Below are 15450 nucleotides of genomic sequence, written 5' to 3' on the forward strand. Positions count from 1 at the left end.
GTGTTGGACACGCACATATTGAGCTTTTCGGCCTCATTTACTACGCAGGTCTTTGCGAACCCAAACGGGCGGAGTGATTGCTTGGGCTTGTATTTTGTCCCAAGCGTAACTTACTTGCTGCTACTTTCTCCCTTTGGGTGAGGTTTCAGAAGCCGTCGTACGGGCCTGTGTTTCGCTGAACGTGTCCGACGCTTCAGGGGACACCGAAGGAGGGAGCCTTCCCCTCGCTTCCGCGACGCTGGTGTTCGACTGTGTCTTACCTCAATGAACCAGACATCGAAGTGTGACCGTTGTTCGGTTTCGAAAAGTAATTGCCATTGTCGAAGTGCGCGTGTGCCAGTCATGTTGCATATTCCGTGTGTTGTTGTTGACAGTTGATCCCGGCCTATGACGCTGATGACTGCGAAGACGCGATATCGGACCTGAGATACACCACTGAGTGTCCCCCTAATGCCTGAGTGACTACGGCATTGAGGATATCTCTGGTGCCTTGCTGTGACGGGCTCTTACAATGAGGACCCCGAATCTCCTTGGCAAACCTTGTGGAATATCGAGCTCACACAAGTCTGATAGGAGCCCTCAGCCTTGAAATGGATCAAGAACGTTGGGTCATGACCACTTTCGCATACCATTAACCTCACTTGTTGTTTTTTCCGCACCTCTTCGCCCCCATAAACAGCTGCTTGAGACAGAGACTGTGTATTTTCTGCAAATATCAGCTTTATACCCCCTGCGCCCTCTTAATGACGCAATTGCAGCAACTACTAGACAGATGATTATGTCGCAGTGGAGGCCTGAAAGCCGCGCAAGGGAACGGCTGTTCACGTCTGAGACGTAGGAGCTGTATTGAGGCAGACATCGCCAGCTTGTCACTTCCCCGGCGCTTGTCCTTTCATCCGCCTTTCTTGGTGGTTTTAGCAACCGAAGCCGTATTATCTTGGGGGATCCGGGTTCCAGCGAAACCAGAGTGTGTATTGGAGCAGCTGCTACGTTGTCCGCCCGCGAGGACTCGTAAGCGAGGCTGCGTAGTACATTATCCGGCATTAAAGCTCCGCCTGACGAGAAGATTCAAATCTTCCGTACATACGAAACTTCACCAGGGGTTAAATTAAGGCCCGAATTCATATCGGCAACAGAAGAAAAGGTCGATACCGGTGTCAGAGAACGCGTTTGTTACTTCCTTGAGGACAAGACGGCATCAAATAGCTTCCGTATGTCCCACTGAAGACTTTCTCACTGTTCCTGAGAGCGGTCGGTCACCAGTCTATCATCAAAATATGGACTGTTGCGGTCATTCATGCTTCTTCAGCCGAGAAAAACAAGAGGAGAGATGGCTACTGCTTCTACGCATAGATTAGTCGAAGTGATGAACCTTAGCAGCCATGGCTTAAGCCTTGAAGGTGACGACCCCATGTATATAAAGAGCGTGAATCGCAGCCTACAATCTGTCTTAAAGTTTGGACTTTAGTCATTGATTGCCTCCCGGTCGATGGAGAGGGAGGACAGTAAGCAAGTCGATCGGAATTGTGATGTGGAAATAGTCAGGAGGCTCTGCTGCCCTAGGGAGCATGTGGGCTACAGCGCCTGGCAAAATAAGAATGAAATCATGATAAAGTCGCTTCCAGGAAGGTACAGAATATCAAAGGAGAAAATCGAAGGGCTTGGCACCAAATTTTGAGTGAATATCAACCGAGCGTGGTCAGGACCTGCGCGTTACTCAACTCATTGCTACCTCGGTCGTTCGTGGTTGGGTAAAAGTTGAAGAGACAAACCACGCTCTGAAACTCTGTGCGCATTGTACACTATTGCAGCAATCCTTTGGAGTTATCTGTTCCACCATGTGCCCCGATAAATCTGTATTGATCATGCCTGCGTATCACAACGTGGCTCCAGACCCGTTCCGATGTCTTTCCCCTTCCTATCATGTTCTCATTAGGAGAGGTCTTGGCACGCATTATATACTTCCAGGTGGTTTCTTTCTCGTTGCCTGCGGGCAAGCATCGGCCAAGTCCGTCCTCTTTGGCCAGTACTACTCGCCATGTTTGGTACGCACCTTGCCGAAGGCGTATAAAACGCCAACCTGCATGACCTCTACATTGCGCTGGAATTGTTCACTTATACTGCCATTTACTGACCTAGCGGTGGTCTTAGTCTCTTGACCCCACGAAACGAACGGATGATGCCAAAAAACACTGACCACGCAGACGAAGTCAACGCGGGTGCGGTTCAGTAAAGCAGGAAGACATAAACACTGATGCTGAGAGGAACATGAAGTATTTATGGCGCTGGAGATGGCACCGATGTATACATCAGCAGTCGCTGGCGCCAGCCACAAAAGGAACAGGATGGGTGGGCGGTTAAATCAAGCTCTGAGAGACAAGACGAGCCAAGTCACACGCACCCTTTCCCCAACGACTTCGTCCCCACTCGCCGTGCTTAACGTTTATACCACTATCTCCAACATACTCATAGCGGTTTAGCGTGCTGAGGCATCCCCGCTGATAACCGGAACACGGCATGTGCGCCCAGGCTCTCACCTCTGGATTGGCTCGTGGGTTTGGCCTCGTCCATCTTCACCCATACAACCATACCACATCACACCACTAAATCTGCCCCCCCCCCTCTCCCCGTCGACCAGGGGCTTCTTTTATCTCCGCAGAGACCTGCAAACCGCCCTTGACCCTGGATGATTTAAGATCCTATCGCAACGATAACGGCCAGCCATTCGGGGTTCGAACCGGTATTGACCGGCGATGAGGGGGGTCTTGATACCGTGACCGTTGGATACGACATGGCTTGTTCGCACCAGACTGCTTCAACCATGTCAATAGGGAATAAGACGAACATGTCTCCCCCACACTCTTCCGCTGCTGTCGAAGCCGGCGATCAGATCCAACCTCTTCTTCGCAGAGTTAACGGCCCAACATACAGCACCAGCTCCGCAATGGCATCCAAAGATGTCGAGACCATCGCTGTGGCTCTGGACGCAAAGCCTGGCCCCGAAGATGCTGCCCTGTCCGAGGCCATCCGACTCGAACACAACTTGACCTTTTCCCAGGCCGTGAAGCTTTACCCCACTGCCATTGGGTGGTCTGCTTTTGTGTCTCTCGGGGTCATCATGCTGGCCTTTGACCCGCAACTACTAGGCAACCTCTACGCCACACCTCAATTTCAACGAGATTTTGGCTACGAATATGAGGGCAGTGTGAGTCCTCTACTTCAGTTAACTGTTACCTTTTCACTGACTGGCTGTACAGTACATTATCAGTATGCAGAGACTCGCCATTGATCCACTCGCTCACAACATTGACTTACTTGCCTAGGCGCTGCATGGCAAACTGGGCTGTCCATGGGAAACCCCGTTGGCCAAGTCGTCGGCGCCTTGTTCGCGGCGTACCCCATGGACTGGTTCGGTAGGAAGTTGACGTTCGCCGCATGTGTGGTGCTCACCGCCGGTATCGTGTTCATACAGTTTTTCGCGCGGTCATTGCCCGTCCTGCTGGTCGGCGAGCTTATTGGGGGCCTCGTCCTGGGTATGTACGTCGTCATCGCTCCGGCCTATGCCTCCGAAGTCTGCCCCATGGCTCTCCGTGGCCATCTCACGTCCTACGTCAACCTCTGCTTCGTCATAGGCCAGCTTCTGGCCAATGGAGTGACGGCGGGGACTTCGAAGTTTGATACCCACTGGGCCTACTCGCTCCCCTTTGCGCTCCAGTGGTTCTGGATTCTGGTCATTTTGCCCGGCCTACTCTTCGTACCGGAGAGTCCCTGGTGGCTGGTCCGTAAGAACAGGATGGACGAAGCAGAAAAAAGCCTCCGTCAGCTGGCTTCCAGCAAAGTCAATATCGCCGCTTCTTTGGCCTTCATCGTTGAGACCGACAGACTTGAGCAAGAGCTGGAAGCGGGTAGTACGTATGAGGATTGCTTGAAGGGTGTCAATTTAAGACGAACCGAGATTTCAGTTGGCGTCTACTGCACCCAGGTTCTTAGCGGCATATACCTCATCAATTATGGCACGTACTTCTTCCAGCAAGCCGGTCTGCCTACTGATAAGGCATTTGATATGGCCATTGGGTTCCTTGGTAAGCTACAAGTCCTTGCCCGCGTGACGCTGTGCAGTGACTAAGTATTATAGCCGTCGGGTTCATCGGCACCGTCATATCTTGGTACTTCTTGATCCATTACGGCAGGCGAACCATCTATATCACCGGCTTAGCCGCCTTGGTGGTCTTGCAGCTACTCATCGGCATCCTTGATTGCGTCCCGGGACGTCCGAAGGGCGTCGCTTGGGCGGAGTCATCCTTGATGCTCATCTGGAACTTTGCCTACGACCTATCCGTTGGTCCCATCTGCTTTGTCCTCATCTCCGAAGCCTCGGCTACAAGAGTCCGGTCGAAAACGATTGCCCTTGCAACAGCCGCTCAGGGTGTCCTTGGGATCATCATGACTGTCGCTATACCGTACATGATCAACCCTGACGAGGCAAACATGCAGGGGAAGCTAGGGTTTTTCTTTGGGGGCTTAGCTGCCTTGTGCTTAGTCTGGGCCTGGTTCCGCGTCCCCGAGACAGCGGGGCGCACTTACGAAGAGCTCGACATCTTGTTCGAACAGCGGGTCCCGGCGCGTAAGTTCAAGGGTTACGTCGTTGAGGGTATGACTCCAGCCAACCAAGAGTGACCGACCATGAAGAGTCACAAAGCGAACCAGGGGCTTGGAACTACTAGAAGGGTATTAATATTGGCTCTTGGGATCGCTAAGGTTTCTGGACCACCTGCGACCCAAAATATGGGTGCATCGTGTTGGCACCGCTAAGAAAGCTGTATCTAGATTCCACCTCTTGTTCTAGAACAGTAGGAGTAGAGTAGTCATTTCAGACCAGTTTTCAACTCTCATCTCTTTTTGCGCCACCGAAATACTAGATGAGCAGTTGCCCATCACTTTTCTTCGGTAACACCGATTTCATATCCTATGAGAACCTCGGTGCTCGTGCCTTCCCAGCCACGTGTCCCGGCAGCCGAGAGCATGAAGCGGCATGTCCGGTCAATGTAGAGGGTTGATATGACACCGGCGCGCGGGGGGCCGGGAATAATCAGGAAGGGGACCGTCGAGTGCTTGAATGCGCGCGTGTCTTTCAGATCGTACAACCGGAGAATATCATGTGAGGCACTGTCTGTATGTTAGACCGAATACACCGTCTCGACTCATGCTTCCTCAACTTACCAGACTAGATGTCGGCCATTCGGCATTGCTCGCACTGCGCTCACAGCTCCGCTACCGGCCGGGAACTTGAGAGTCCGTTCCGGGGCCCATCCACTTCTAGCTTTGTGGATGCTGTACTCCTCTACTGTTCCGTTTCGTCTACCAGCGTAAATCCAGTTGCCATCTGGGCTCCAGCAAGCGCCCATGCACCAAGGGGGTACGCCCCGCTGGTTGCTTATTCTGGCAACAGGGTCTTGCACACGCCGGTCCCACAGTCTAATTGTGCCGTCGATGGCTGCGGAGAAGAATATCGTATCGGCTGACTGGGTGGGATCCATGGCTGGAACAGCGGGCTCTGATGCGAAGACCATAGACGGTGATCCGGGTGCTGGCTCGTCTATCTGTGCATCAGGCACTGGGGGGACCTCCGGGATGTCGGAAGCTAGGAGCTGTACGGCAGTATCTTTCGCACCATCCTGCGTGGAGGGACGGTCCGGAGCCGCAACGTCCGGAGCCAGTGCTGGGGGCAGATGCTTTGAAGCTTCCGGACTGCTGCTCCCCCGAGGTTGAGCGGCTGGTGCCGAGGCTGAGTCGGCGTTAAATGCATTGGTCATGTCAATGTCGGCCGAATGGTCCATGCCCCCATCCTGCCCAGAGCCGTCGTGAAGCGGAGGCATTCCCATGTCACCCATTGCCCTTGAGAACTCATCATCGTCATCACCGCCATAGTTGGCTGCAACGTTATCACCGAAAAGAGATCCAGTGTCACTGCCACCAAAGAGCGACTCATGCGCGGGCGATGCCTGTCCCTCGGCGACCTCACCAGACGTGGCGGATGCCAACGCGTCAGCCCCGTTCGCGGCATCCGCAGCGCCGTTCTGCAGGGGCTTGTTGTTGTTCGAAGTAAATGTAGCGTCGAATTTGATGTCCTCCTCCCTCGCCTCGGCAGGAATTGGTGCTCCATTAACTGGGCGAAGCTCAATGGCAGAAATCTGGCCTCCGCTGCCGTCAAATGACCGCTTCACACCTCCTGTATGCAAGTCCCAATCGTAGATATTTTTATCCCAACTGCCGCTCAAAACACTCTTCTCGTCCTGTGCTAATGTCAAGACACTAACGGCATTGGTGTGTTGCTGCAGGCATGTAATGCGTTTTCCTTCGTCGTGTCTTACGCTTTGAAGGTTGATTCCACCTGATTCCAGGCCAGACAGAAGCCACAAGGCCTGCGAGTGAACGGCCAAGGAGTATACGGGGGATAGCACATGCTCCTCATTACCTCTGGGGTTGGGCGGGCCCGGCTCTTCATTTTCCCAGTACGACATAAGGATGCCCGCCTTGACGACACTATCGACGAAGGGGTGCCTTTGCGCAACTGTCAAAAGCTGCTTGCCGTTGATCGTACCCGGGCCGTCGTATTTTCGGATGTAGCCGTCAGAACCTCCCGTCATCCAGTACCGAAGGTCGGGCGTGATGGCGATGGCATTGATACTAGTTGCCTGGGGGGCGGCCATCGTAGGCACGATATCGTACAGTCGGGCTCTGACAGCTTCTGGTCGTACAGTCGGGAAAAGACTCGAAAAAGGCATTGGCGATTTGCCCTTGCCTTCTGGAGATGCCCTCGCGGCTGCCGACCCTGCTCTAGAGGGTTCTCTTGCATCACGTGCCGCTGCCTCGTCGCCCTTCTCTTGCGCGTCATCTCCGGTTTCTTCACGGTCGTTATCATCCTGCTCATCATCGTTATCGTCATCGTCGTTTTCCATGTCTCCATCAGCATCGTCTACGTCTTCCATGACCTCGTCTTGATCGTTTTGGTCATTCTGGTCGTTTGGGTCGTTTTCGGAGCTTGCGTTGGAATCTGTGTTGCGTTAGCAGGCTAGCGAAGATGTGGGATAAATGCATATCGCCCAAGCGTGCCTCTATCATCGTCGTCCATGGCGGAAGGCCCTGGTAAACAGCAGTCGAGCAGTTACTGTGAGATTGGGTGCAATAAGAAGCGCAATTGGTTCCGTAGAGGTCGCGATGTCGGCGGCTTTGCGCATAGGCCCAAGAGTTGGGATGTTCTACTATGATTGCAACTGTTACTTGTGTTAGTCGCACAAGTCCAACGAATTGCAAAGACGAGAGCTGATTGTATGTGTCGGCAACAATGTGGTGTTGAGGGCGGTATGTGGCGGAGGCGCAAACTCGCATGGAATCGTCGCGAAAGCTGAAGGTCGCGCGACGTGACTGGGGGGCCGTAGTAGTGACACAGTGGGGGCTTGCAAGGTTACAGAACCCAGCCACACTAGCATCCCTTGGAATCGCACTCATCATCCGCGAAAACAAACCCGGGGCCGCAGTTCCTACCGAGGATTCCGCGTTGAGGAGCCCGGTCCGGCTGAACTTCGGTGCCGTTTGAAAGAAGGGGAGCCGTTCGTTCCCACCGGAAAACGGGCGACATCGCTTGCTTCTTACCCCAGCAAACCTCTTTTTTGTACTGATATTAGTTATGTCCAATCACATATATCAGCCAATGCTCGGGCTTTTTACATTGAATGAAGTCCTCTCTCTCTTGGACCACGAGCTGCTACTCCAAACGAAATCAACATGAAGCCAGCTCGGTGTCTCCGCTCCAGCAGGTGCGCTCATGGGATCAACCAACAACAAGACAAGAAGCTTTTGATGCCGTTCCTTCAAAGTACTCAAAATTCGATTGACTGGGCGAGGCAAATACGATTAGGCCCAGATGCCACATAAGAGCTGTTACAGGGCCCTAACCAGTCTGCAATGCCGCCCTCAATGATGTTCCTGACAACCGCTTGGGCTGACAAGCCGTAATGCGCTGGGCTTTATCAAATCAAGTCTGACTAGCGAACGGGCGATTACTATGCCGTTTTAGCTTACCGTCCATCACCACTATAATTGTTCGCCAACTTCCCTTAGTTCTCCGGTGTTATATTCTCCGCCTCTTTATTACTGGGTTGAGCCACCTGAGGGGTCCAAATTCCAATACTTTCCGGTTCTGTCGAATCTCCCTTCCAACTGACTTAGAAGTCCTTTCACCACACTATTTGTCCTTCTTATCTTCCCATGATCTCCGGCAGCCTTTGCCAGAGCCTGTCTGCCGTCTTCATACAGCGGAGTGATATCAAAAGACAATACATTTCCAATGGGGTAATTAATATACTGGTGGAGGCTTGTCACTAAGGCGAGTTCGCACACGGGAAAATCTCATTCGTTACTTCAACCCTTGATTTACCCAGTATATATTCCGGTCCCTACCTCAGCAAGGCTCTCTTGCTCAACTTCGCCGATTAGCTTTCATTTTTTGTTACCTTTTCTTTTTTGCATATTCTAAAAACCAGTCAGATTCCATCGTACTTGCTTTTTGCCCCTTTCCTTCACATTTACTCGCTTATTGTCACTTCCTTACCAGATCAGAAACCAGATAATGGTTCTGTACGCCCGAGTTGCCTCTGGCTGAGGTAGTCATGAAGAAGGCGGCCGAGATTTCCAAGAGAGAACCTCCTTAACGACTGTATCTCCAGGTCTTATTCCTTAGCGTCGGCACTCATTAACTTCTCCGCGGTACACGCCCGACATTTCTTCAATTGGCCTGCCTCTCAACGTCTGGTCCGAGGCAAGATCGTGGCCTTGCCCTTGGGTCGGACAACTTCCAGACGTGATGCGTTGTGGCGGTGCTACCTGGCCGCTACGATGAACCTATAGATAGCTATATGAGGCCGTCTCCTTTGGATCTGAAAGTGTTGGATGCCAAGATCAATGTTGACCTTCCGCAGCCCGACCGGTATTACTTCATGGTTAAGCGCGCTCGAAACTGTATGAGGCCTTTGGGCTTTGGGTGAGTGATGGGGGGAGGGGTTAAGGAGACGGCTTAGGATAAATAAAAACGACTCCCGAGAGTGTCGCAGAACCAACGTTGATCAGTTCAAAAATCGCCATTTGACAAGTCAGAAGTTTGAATAATATCGATCGACCTGAAGTTATGCCCTGCTATACTTCATCCGTTGGTATCACTGTCATGTCCGCCCTCGAGGTCCTGCTGAGCACACAGTCAATCTGCCCACCAGTTCTCATCACAGTGCAAAAGAATGAAACCGCCGACGAGCTGCTGCTCTGCTGTCACAGGCTCGGCATCAACTTCGTTCGTCTCGGCGGAGTGAGCAGGCCGTAAGACATTCTTTCATTCATAGACTTGGTGACCAGACACTCCCCTCAGAGTCTGATCGAAGCGTCCGCGTGCCTCTACAAGATGCTGGCGGTTTCGAGATGGTTATATACAACCCTCTGTGACGTCGCTCCCAGTTAGAGCAGCCCTATATTCAAGAATATCTACATCGTCGTGTTGACTAAGCCGACTATTTGTGCCATTGCCAGGCAGATCGACATGGCCGTCAAACAACTTAAGGCAACCCGATGCCAGAAGAACGTCGACGCCACCCGGAAGCCAGATGAATGAGAGATATTTGCAAGAAGATGATGTTACGGGATGCACTGCGGGCGGAAGACCGGCATCACGGTTCGATATGTGATCAGAAGTGCTACCGGCGAGATGACCGTTCCAGTTTCGACGATGACTGCTTTCCAAACTTGACTTACAGCGGTCTTTGCCAATCGGAGCTCAGTGTTATAACCACAGACAGATCCACTACCAACGGTGCGTAGACGCCACTCACGCTCTCCATCGGACTGGGTTATCGGTGCAGTGTGTCGAGGAGGACCTTGTAAGCCTCAGTGGCCTATGAGGCTCCTCGAAGGACGCCTCAGGATGAAAGCAAAGGACACAAGTCGAAGTTGATTGGGACGGGCGTGCAAGCGACTCGATGGTAGACAGGGAAGACGGAAAGGGACTCAATGTCGATACACGTTGGGAAGATTCGACTGGGCTAAGACAATCAGTGTCCGTGGGTATGCTTCGAACAACGATCTCTCGGCAGCAAGGAGTCGAAACGTAAGAGACAGACCATGACGCAGCGTTGTGATTTCACACAAGCAGGTAAGGATATCAAGTGGTCGGCTCGGACAGATGATGTTTCTCCTGCAAGACGGTTGCATAACCTTATCGATAACTTATCAGCGTATACCTGCTGCCTCAGTCCTCAGTTTCAAAAGATGGTCTTGGTTCCTTCTTCAGTGCCTCAGGCCATAGATACTTTCTCAGGCGTCCAACCCGATGTAAAAAAAAATCGAGCCTCTAACCAACATCTGCTCCTTACCCACACCCCCCCCCCCCCTTGTCCTTAAGATGAGAAGAGACACCTTTCACTTTCCTTCCCCGATGCGCGCATGAGGCGTCCAGGATGGTAGGGGCCACACCCGCTGCGGCAGAAACACTATCTTGCCTTTTCTGGTGTGGAGCGGGAACGAGATTTTCAGTGCACGCAACAAGCGGCCAGGAACTTCATTCCCCTCCCCCCGTTCGAGTCCACGTGCGGCCGAGTAAGTTTGCAATGCAATACGGGTTAGATTATCTTGTCAAAGCAGTTCACGAGACTTTCTTGGTGATATGAATCAATCTGCCCAATCCAGCGGCACGACACTCACTTTATATTATTCTTGTCATGGTGACGTGGGACCAGGGCAAGAAGCGGAGGACCAAGAAATCATGCCTATAGTGCAACAACTGGAACCATGCTAGCCTCTTGGAGGTTGATTTTCCCCTTCACACATCCACGCGGCACCTACCCAATTACCTACTTACTTAGTCTTGTCATCAAGGTCAACATGGTGTATTGATATACGCGCGCGCCGGCAGGGAGTCGAGACGAACGTGTATTCATGTTGGACAAAACTGTAGCGGCTCTGACCAGAGTGTATCTTGTCTTAAGCAACTGTCATGCCTAAAGTCTCTCTATTCTGTATGTACGTTTGGTCCGTCGACACCCCGTTCAAATTCCGTTTCGCCGGTTGATGGTATGCTGGGGAGTAAAACCCGCTCGAACTACCCCAGGCACCTACCTTGCTACCCTATGTAGTTACATAAGTGATTCTCTTTTCGACTGAATCGGGTAGATCTACAGAGGAGGCAGACCGTCGAGGCTCCACCCCCACATTGCCCGACAGGTGAGGAAAGGTGAGGAGGGTGCAAGCGTGGAGCACACACTACGTACTTGACTACTACGTACTGCGCTGCAACTCGTGCGTGGTGAGCCGAGCTCTCGGCACTCCCAAAGAGCCCCTGCGCCCTAACATGACAGTGTAGCAATTGACACTTACCTGCCGCTGGGTCGATCCGAGCATCCCGCGCGCGTCGTCGATCAACCTACCCGATCCATGACTCCGCTAAACCTATCGTCGCAAGCCAGGGGTTTACCATCCAATAACACGCCCCTCCAAGCAGACCAGGAGAGACGCCGTAGGGCTGAGTCAACGTCTTCTACATTCCATCTATGACACCATTGTGTCGCCTCCGTTAGGGGGGAAAATAGAAGGGGAAAAAAAAACAAGGAAAAAAAGGAGCCCATCATTATCGCGTCGTCTGCATATTCACAATAGCGCACAATAAGCAGGTCTCGCTGTCTTTTTGCTGCAATACATCTTGTATAAATTTGCCTTACTCGACTTGCTAACTATCCCCCGACTGCGCGTGTCAATGAATAGCCGCCAAAGCACGTTACAAGATGTCCTGCATTATGCGGTTTGCTGGAAGACGACTAGCTTCCCTCGCTCGTCCAAGTAAGCAAACAATCTTTCCACCGCAACCCGCAGGCTCAGTGAAATGGCAACACATCGACCGTGGGATGACCATCCCTACATTGCAACCCAATATCCACCAACCTAGCCATGAGAGAGGGGTATGATGACGACCAAGTAACCCAAATGCAGAGACAAAATCCAGACCGAATAATAAAAAGAAAATATCGTGGAGTGGGGTGACATGACTGTGGTAATCAATTTTCTGTCGCACTCCGGGTATCATGGTAGTAATCCCTAATGCTCTGATGTCTTGAAGGCTGCATCCGAAGTGATGCCAAATGAATAACGAGCAGGTCCCAAAACTGAAGGTAAAAGTAATTGAGACCATGATCCGCCCGTGCTGAGCGAAGTGACGTTGCGGGAGGAAGAAGTGAGTCCACCTGGCAATCATGGGGCATGTAAAAGAAACTGAAAAACCGTCCTAAACCGACATCGCTCTAATGCAAGATACCAACATATGAAATAAGAATGGACGAGAACTGGCCGTGTGGCCTACATGCCGTAAAGTGAATCGTAAACAGTAGTGAGGTGGACAGAAGGCTTCGTAATGCGGCGAACATGCAGGCATCAATGTACCGGCGCCGATTTATGAACCATGCCAGATGATCCATGCGATAAACAGTGTCTGAATTACCTTCAAACAAACTTGCTCATCCACTTCAGCTCGAGCCAGCCGACCTTGTCGAAAGCCGTCCATAGCTTTGAGGCTTTGTTCACATCAATCTTGCAGGCCTGCTGAGCGTCGGTCTTGCGGAACTCTTTGCCAACTCTCGCACATTCTAGCCGACGAACAAAGATGCGCCGCTTGCTCGTAAGATAGGTGGCGCAATCGAGCCGAAGATTGGCTGCGAGGCTGGCTTCGTCGGGGTGGAGTAAGTGGACGTTGGGGTCGTCGCTGAGGTCGATAGGAGCGCCCTTCCAGTCCACCTTCAATGAATTTGATTTTTCAGGTAGCGAAGATAGTGGAGGGCAATAGTCGGGTAGCGCTGCGAAGTCGCGGTCCTCTCTGTTCGGTGCAACTACACGACGAGCAGGATCCGGCGTGGCGCTAACACGGCGAATGTGACGAGTCGGAGGGCTGCTACGCACAGGTCGAGGAGCCTGAGGTTTGACAATACGGTCGGGCTTTGAGTTGGTAGATGAAGTGACCTTGGGTTTGGCCGGGGTAGGTTTCGTTGCCTTGTTAGGAGTAGACTTGGCTGGGGCGATGTTCTGATATCGCACGACGCTGTTCCACCGAGCATGGTTCAGCTTTCGGTCTGCCCTGACCTGTTCCCTCTCCTTCTCGTACCATGACTTCCTTCTGTTGGCAAACAATCTCATAACCTGGGACTTCAGTTGCAGGGCCAGTTCGTAATCCTCTCTCTGGGGAGGCGAGCCCTCGCGAAAAAGGCCAGGAGGTCGCGCAACAATGTGTTCGTCAACGATACGACGGTGCTCGATTGATTCGGTGCTTGGGAACAGAGGCGGCTGGGTTGGGCTTGAAACGGTATCGTCGCGAGGATACAAAATCGGGTCTTTAGCTGGTGTTCCAGGTACGGGAACATTGCTCGACCCTGTGATGTAGGGCGAGACAGGAGGCGACATTGGCATGCTAGGCTTGGTCGCTTCGTGTGCGTGATGCTTACCGGAAGTCATCGGCACAGAATTTTGCTGACCCTGGTTGAAGCTTTCATAGGGCAATGGCTCAGGAGGAGACATGAGGTTGCTGATATCAAAAGCTTTCTTGGTGTCCCGAGTCATCGTGGTCGCTTGCGGCGGCGTTGTGTTGTAGTTGGGTTCCATTGTCTGTGAGATGGTCGCAGTCGGGGAAGACTGCATCTTGGATATGTTAAAAGGAATTGGGCGAGTAAGGGTTATGTCAACGATTGCCGCTGTCGTAGACTGTGTAGGGGCGGTTTGGTTGGGTTTGTCAGCCATCTTGTAGTGTTGGCGGTGGCGAGGCACCACAGTATGGAGATATCGGAGTTGAACGAATTGGGTTTCGGCAGTCGGAGAAGATGATGGACTGCGGTAGAAGGAGCTCGTTCCACAGAATGATTCGAAAGTAGCAGCAGGCTGGAAAGGGCTCCTGGCTTTGACAGTGGTGTGATTGAAGAGTGGTTGTTTGTGGTGTGAGGTCTGGACGTCAATGGGGGTTTATGTTCCAATTGATAATGACGTGCGCAGCGAGAAGCTTGGGAGTGTGCCGCTTTACTGCGGTCGGGCGCTGACGCAGTAACAAGGCGGAGGAGGGTGATCAGTGTGAGAAATGCAATCCGCGGTCACTTTTGCGCTTGATTGCAAGAAGTCTCCATTGACTTGAAGAGCGAAACAATGGATGAAAGCGTGCCACAATAGGGGCAAGAAGGCAATAAAGATTGGGCAATGGCGACCCGAGCAACGGAGTGGATTGCTATCGTGGTGAAGGCTATTGGTGGCGGGAGTAGCAGAAGTAAGCGGTGTCGATGTGGCGATGGAACCCAGGTGGAGATTCCACGCATTTAAGAGCAGAAAAGTCGATGCGTAAGGGCAGCAAATGGGAAAACCTGGAAGAGGAGAAGAAGAGAGGATAAACAACGATGGCTTGGAGGGTAGTGAGAAGAAGAAGAGGAGGAGGAGGAGGAGGAGGAGGGAGAAGAAGAATAAGAGTGATTGGAAGTAAGGAGAAGCCAGGTGCAAAGTGGATGATGGATGACTAGAGGAGGAGGAAGGAGTGGACGAGTAAGGCAGGCAATAGCCAGGCAGGCCAGGTCAGGTTGGGCAGGCAGAAGGGAGTGGGAAGGGCGTGTCACAGTGAAGGGAAGTATCTATGAATACGGTACCATGCAGAAAGACGGTTGAGGGGACAAGATCATGGAACAAGAGCATCACACGGGCGAGGCAGAGACGGAGGAGAGGCCCATCGTACACTGACTACTTCATACACCCAGGTACATTAAACTCTAAGATCGAGGTAGGACAGCGACGGCATTGACAAGAGGCAGACGGAGAGAGTGAAAGTGAGCAGAGTCTGGGGGAGAAGCGCGGACGTCGACGTGGAAAGTGGGACCGCCCTCTGCTTCTTTCCTGGTTTGGTTCTGGTTTTGCCTGGGACAGAGAAGAGTCACTCGACAGGGCCACGCCCACACACCACCCCTCACACCTGCCCACCCGTTGCTGATCATACCCTGCACACACACCCGCCCCATGCCTGCCAGTTGGGCCATGTTCTGATAAAAACACACCCCTCTTGTGGATCACAACTACACACCCCTTTCTGCTGCTGGCGGCGGCGGCGGCGGCGGCGGCGGCGACAGCGACGCGAGGTATCGTTGTTGCCTTGCAGACTGCCCAGCCCAGTCAGACTGAGCCACACCTCATCACTCAATTGGCGTGGAATTGATTTGTTTATTGTCAGAAGACAAAACAACCAGCAATGACGCGGGGGAGGGGAAAACCAATCGTGTCCCTGTGGTTTGCTTCGGCCACCTACTCGTTACGTTGCGGCACTATGCTGCTTTAACCCCCGCTCATTATCTGCTATCTACCTAGGTATACCGAGACCATTGGACAGTGCGATTGTCACTGTCACAG

General features: G+C 52.4%; 5 protein-coding genes across 5 annotated transcripts; 1 reads left to right on the forward strand and 4 right to left on the reverse strand.

Annotated features, from left to right (window-relative positions):
* Nucleotides 1-2845: 2845 nt before the first annotated feature.
* GLRG_02664 (sugar porter family MFS transporter) lies at nt 2846-4677 on the forward strand (the record flags this gene model as incomplete). Its single annotated transcript, XM_008092673.1, has 4 exons — nt 2846-3205; nt 3258-3267; nt 3324-4082; nt 4136-4677. 4 exons carry the CDS (start codon nt 2846-2848, stop codon nt 4675-4677), a joined length of 1671 nt encoding a protein of 556 aa, XP_008090864.1.
* A 257-nt stretch (nt 4678-4934) lies between these two features.
* Nucleotides 4935-6989, reverse strand: GLRG_02665 (transcription factor SPT8; the record flags this gene model as incomplete). Its single annotated transcript, XM_008092674.1, has 2 exons — nt 4935-5166; nt 5221-6989. 2 exons carry the CDS (start codon nt 6987-6989, stop codon nt 4935-4937), a joined length of 2001 nt encoding a protein of 666 aa, XP_008090865.1.
* A 494-nt stretch (nt 6990-7483) lies between these two features.
* Nucleotides 7484-7639, reverse strand: GLRG_02666 (uncharacterized protein; the record flags this gene model as incomplete). Its single annotated transcript, XM_008092675.1, has 1 exon — nt 7484-7639. One exon carries the CDS (start codon nt 7637-7639, stop codon nt 7484-7486), a length of 156 nt encoding a protein of 51 aa, XP_008090866.1.
* Nucleotides 7640-11812: 4173 nt separating this feature from the next.
* On the reverse strand, nt 11813-12286 carry GLRG_02667 (uncharacterized protein; the record flags this gene model as incomplete). The annotated part of the gene is made up of 1 exon (XM_008092676.1): nt 11813-12286. The coding sequence occupies one exon, from the start codon at nt 12284-12286 to the stop codon at nt 11813-11815; it is 474 nt and encodes a 157-aa protein (XP_008090867.1).
* Nucleotides 12287-12531: 245 nt separating this feature from the next.
* Nucleotides 12532-13638, reverse strand: GLRG_02668 (SWIRM domain-containing protein; the record flags this gene model as incomplete). The annotated part of the gene is made up of 1 exon (XM_008092677.1): nt 12532-13638. The coding sequence occupies one exon, from the start codon at nt 13636-13638 to the stop codon at nt 12532-12534; it is 1107 nt and encodes a 368-aa protein (XP_008090868.1).
* Between the last annotated feature and the right edge of the window lie 1812 nt (nt 13639-15450).

Source organism: Colletotrichum graminicola (genome assembly GCF_000149035.1).
Source record: "Colletotrichum graminicola M1.001 genomic scaffold supercont1.5, whole genome shotgun sequence".
In the NCBI taxonomy this organism is placed as follows: Eukaryota; Fungi; Ascomycota; class Sordariomycetes; order Glomerellales; family Glomerellaceae; genus Colletotrichum; species Colletotrichum graminicola.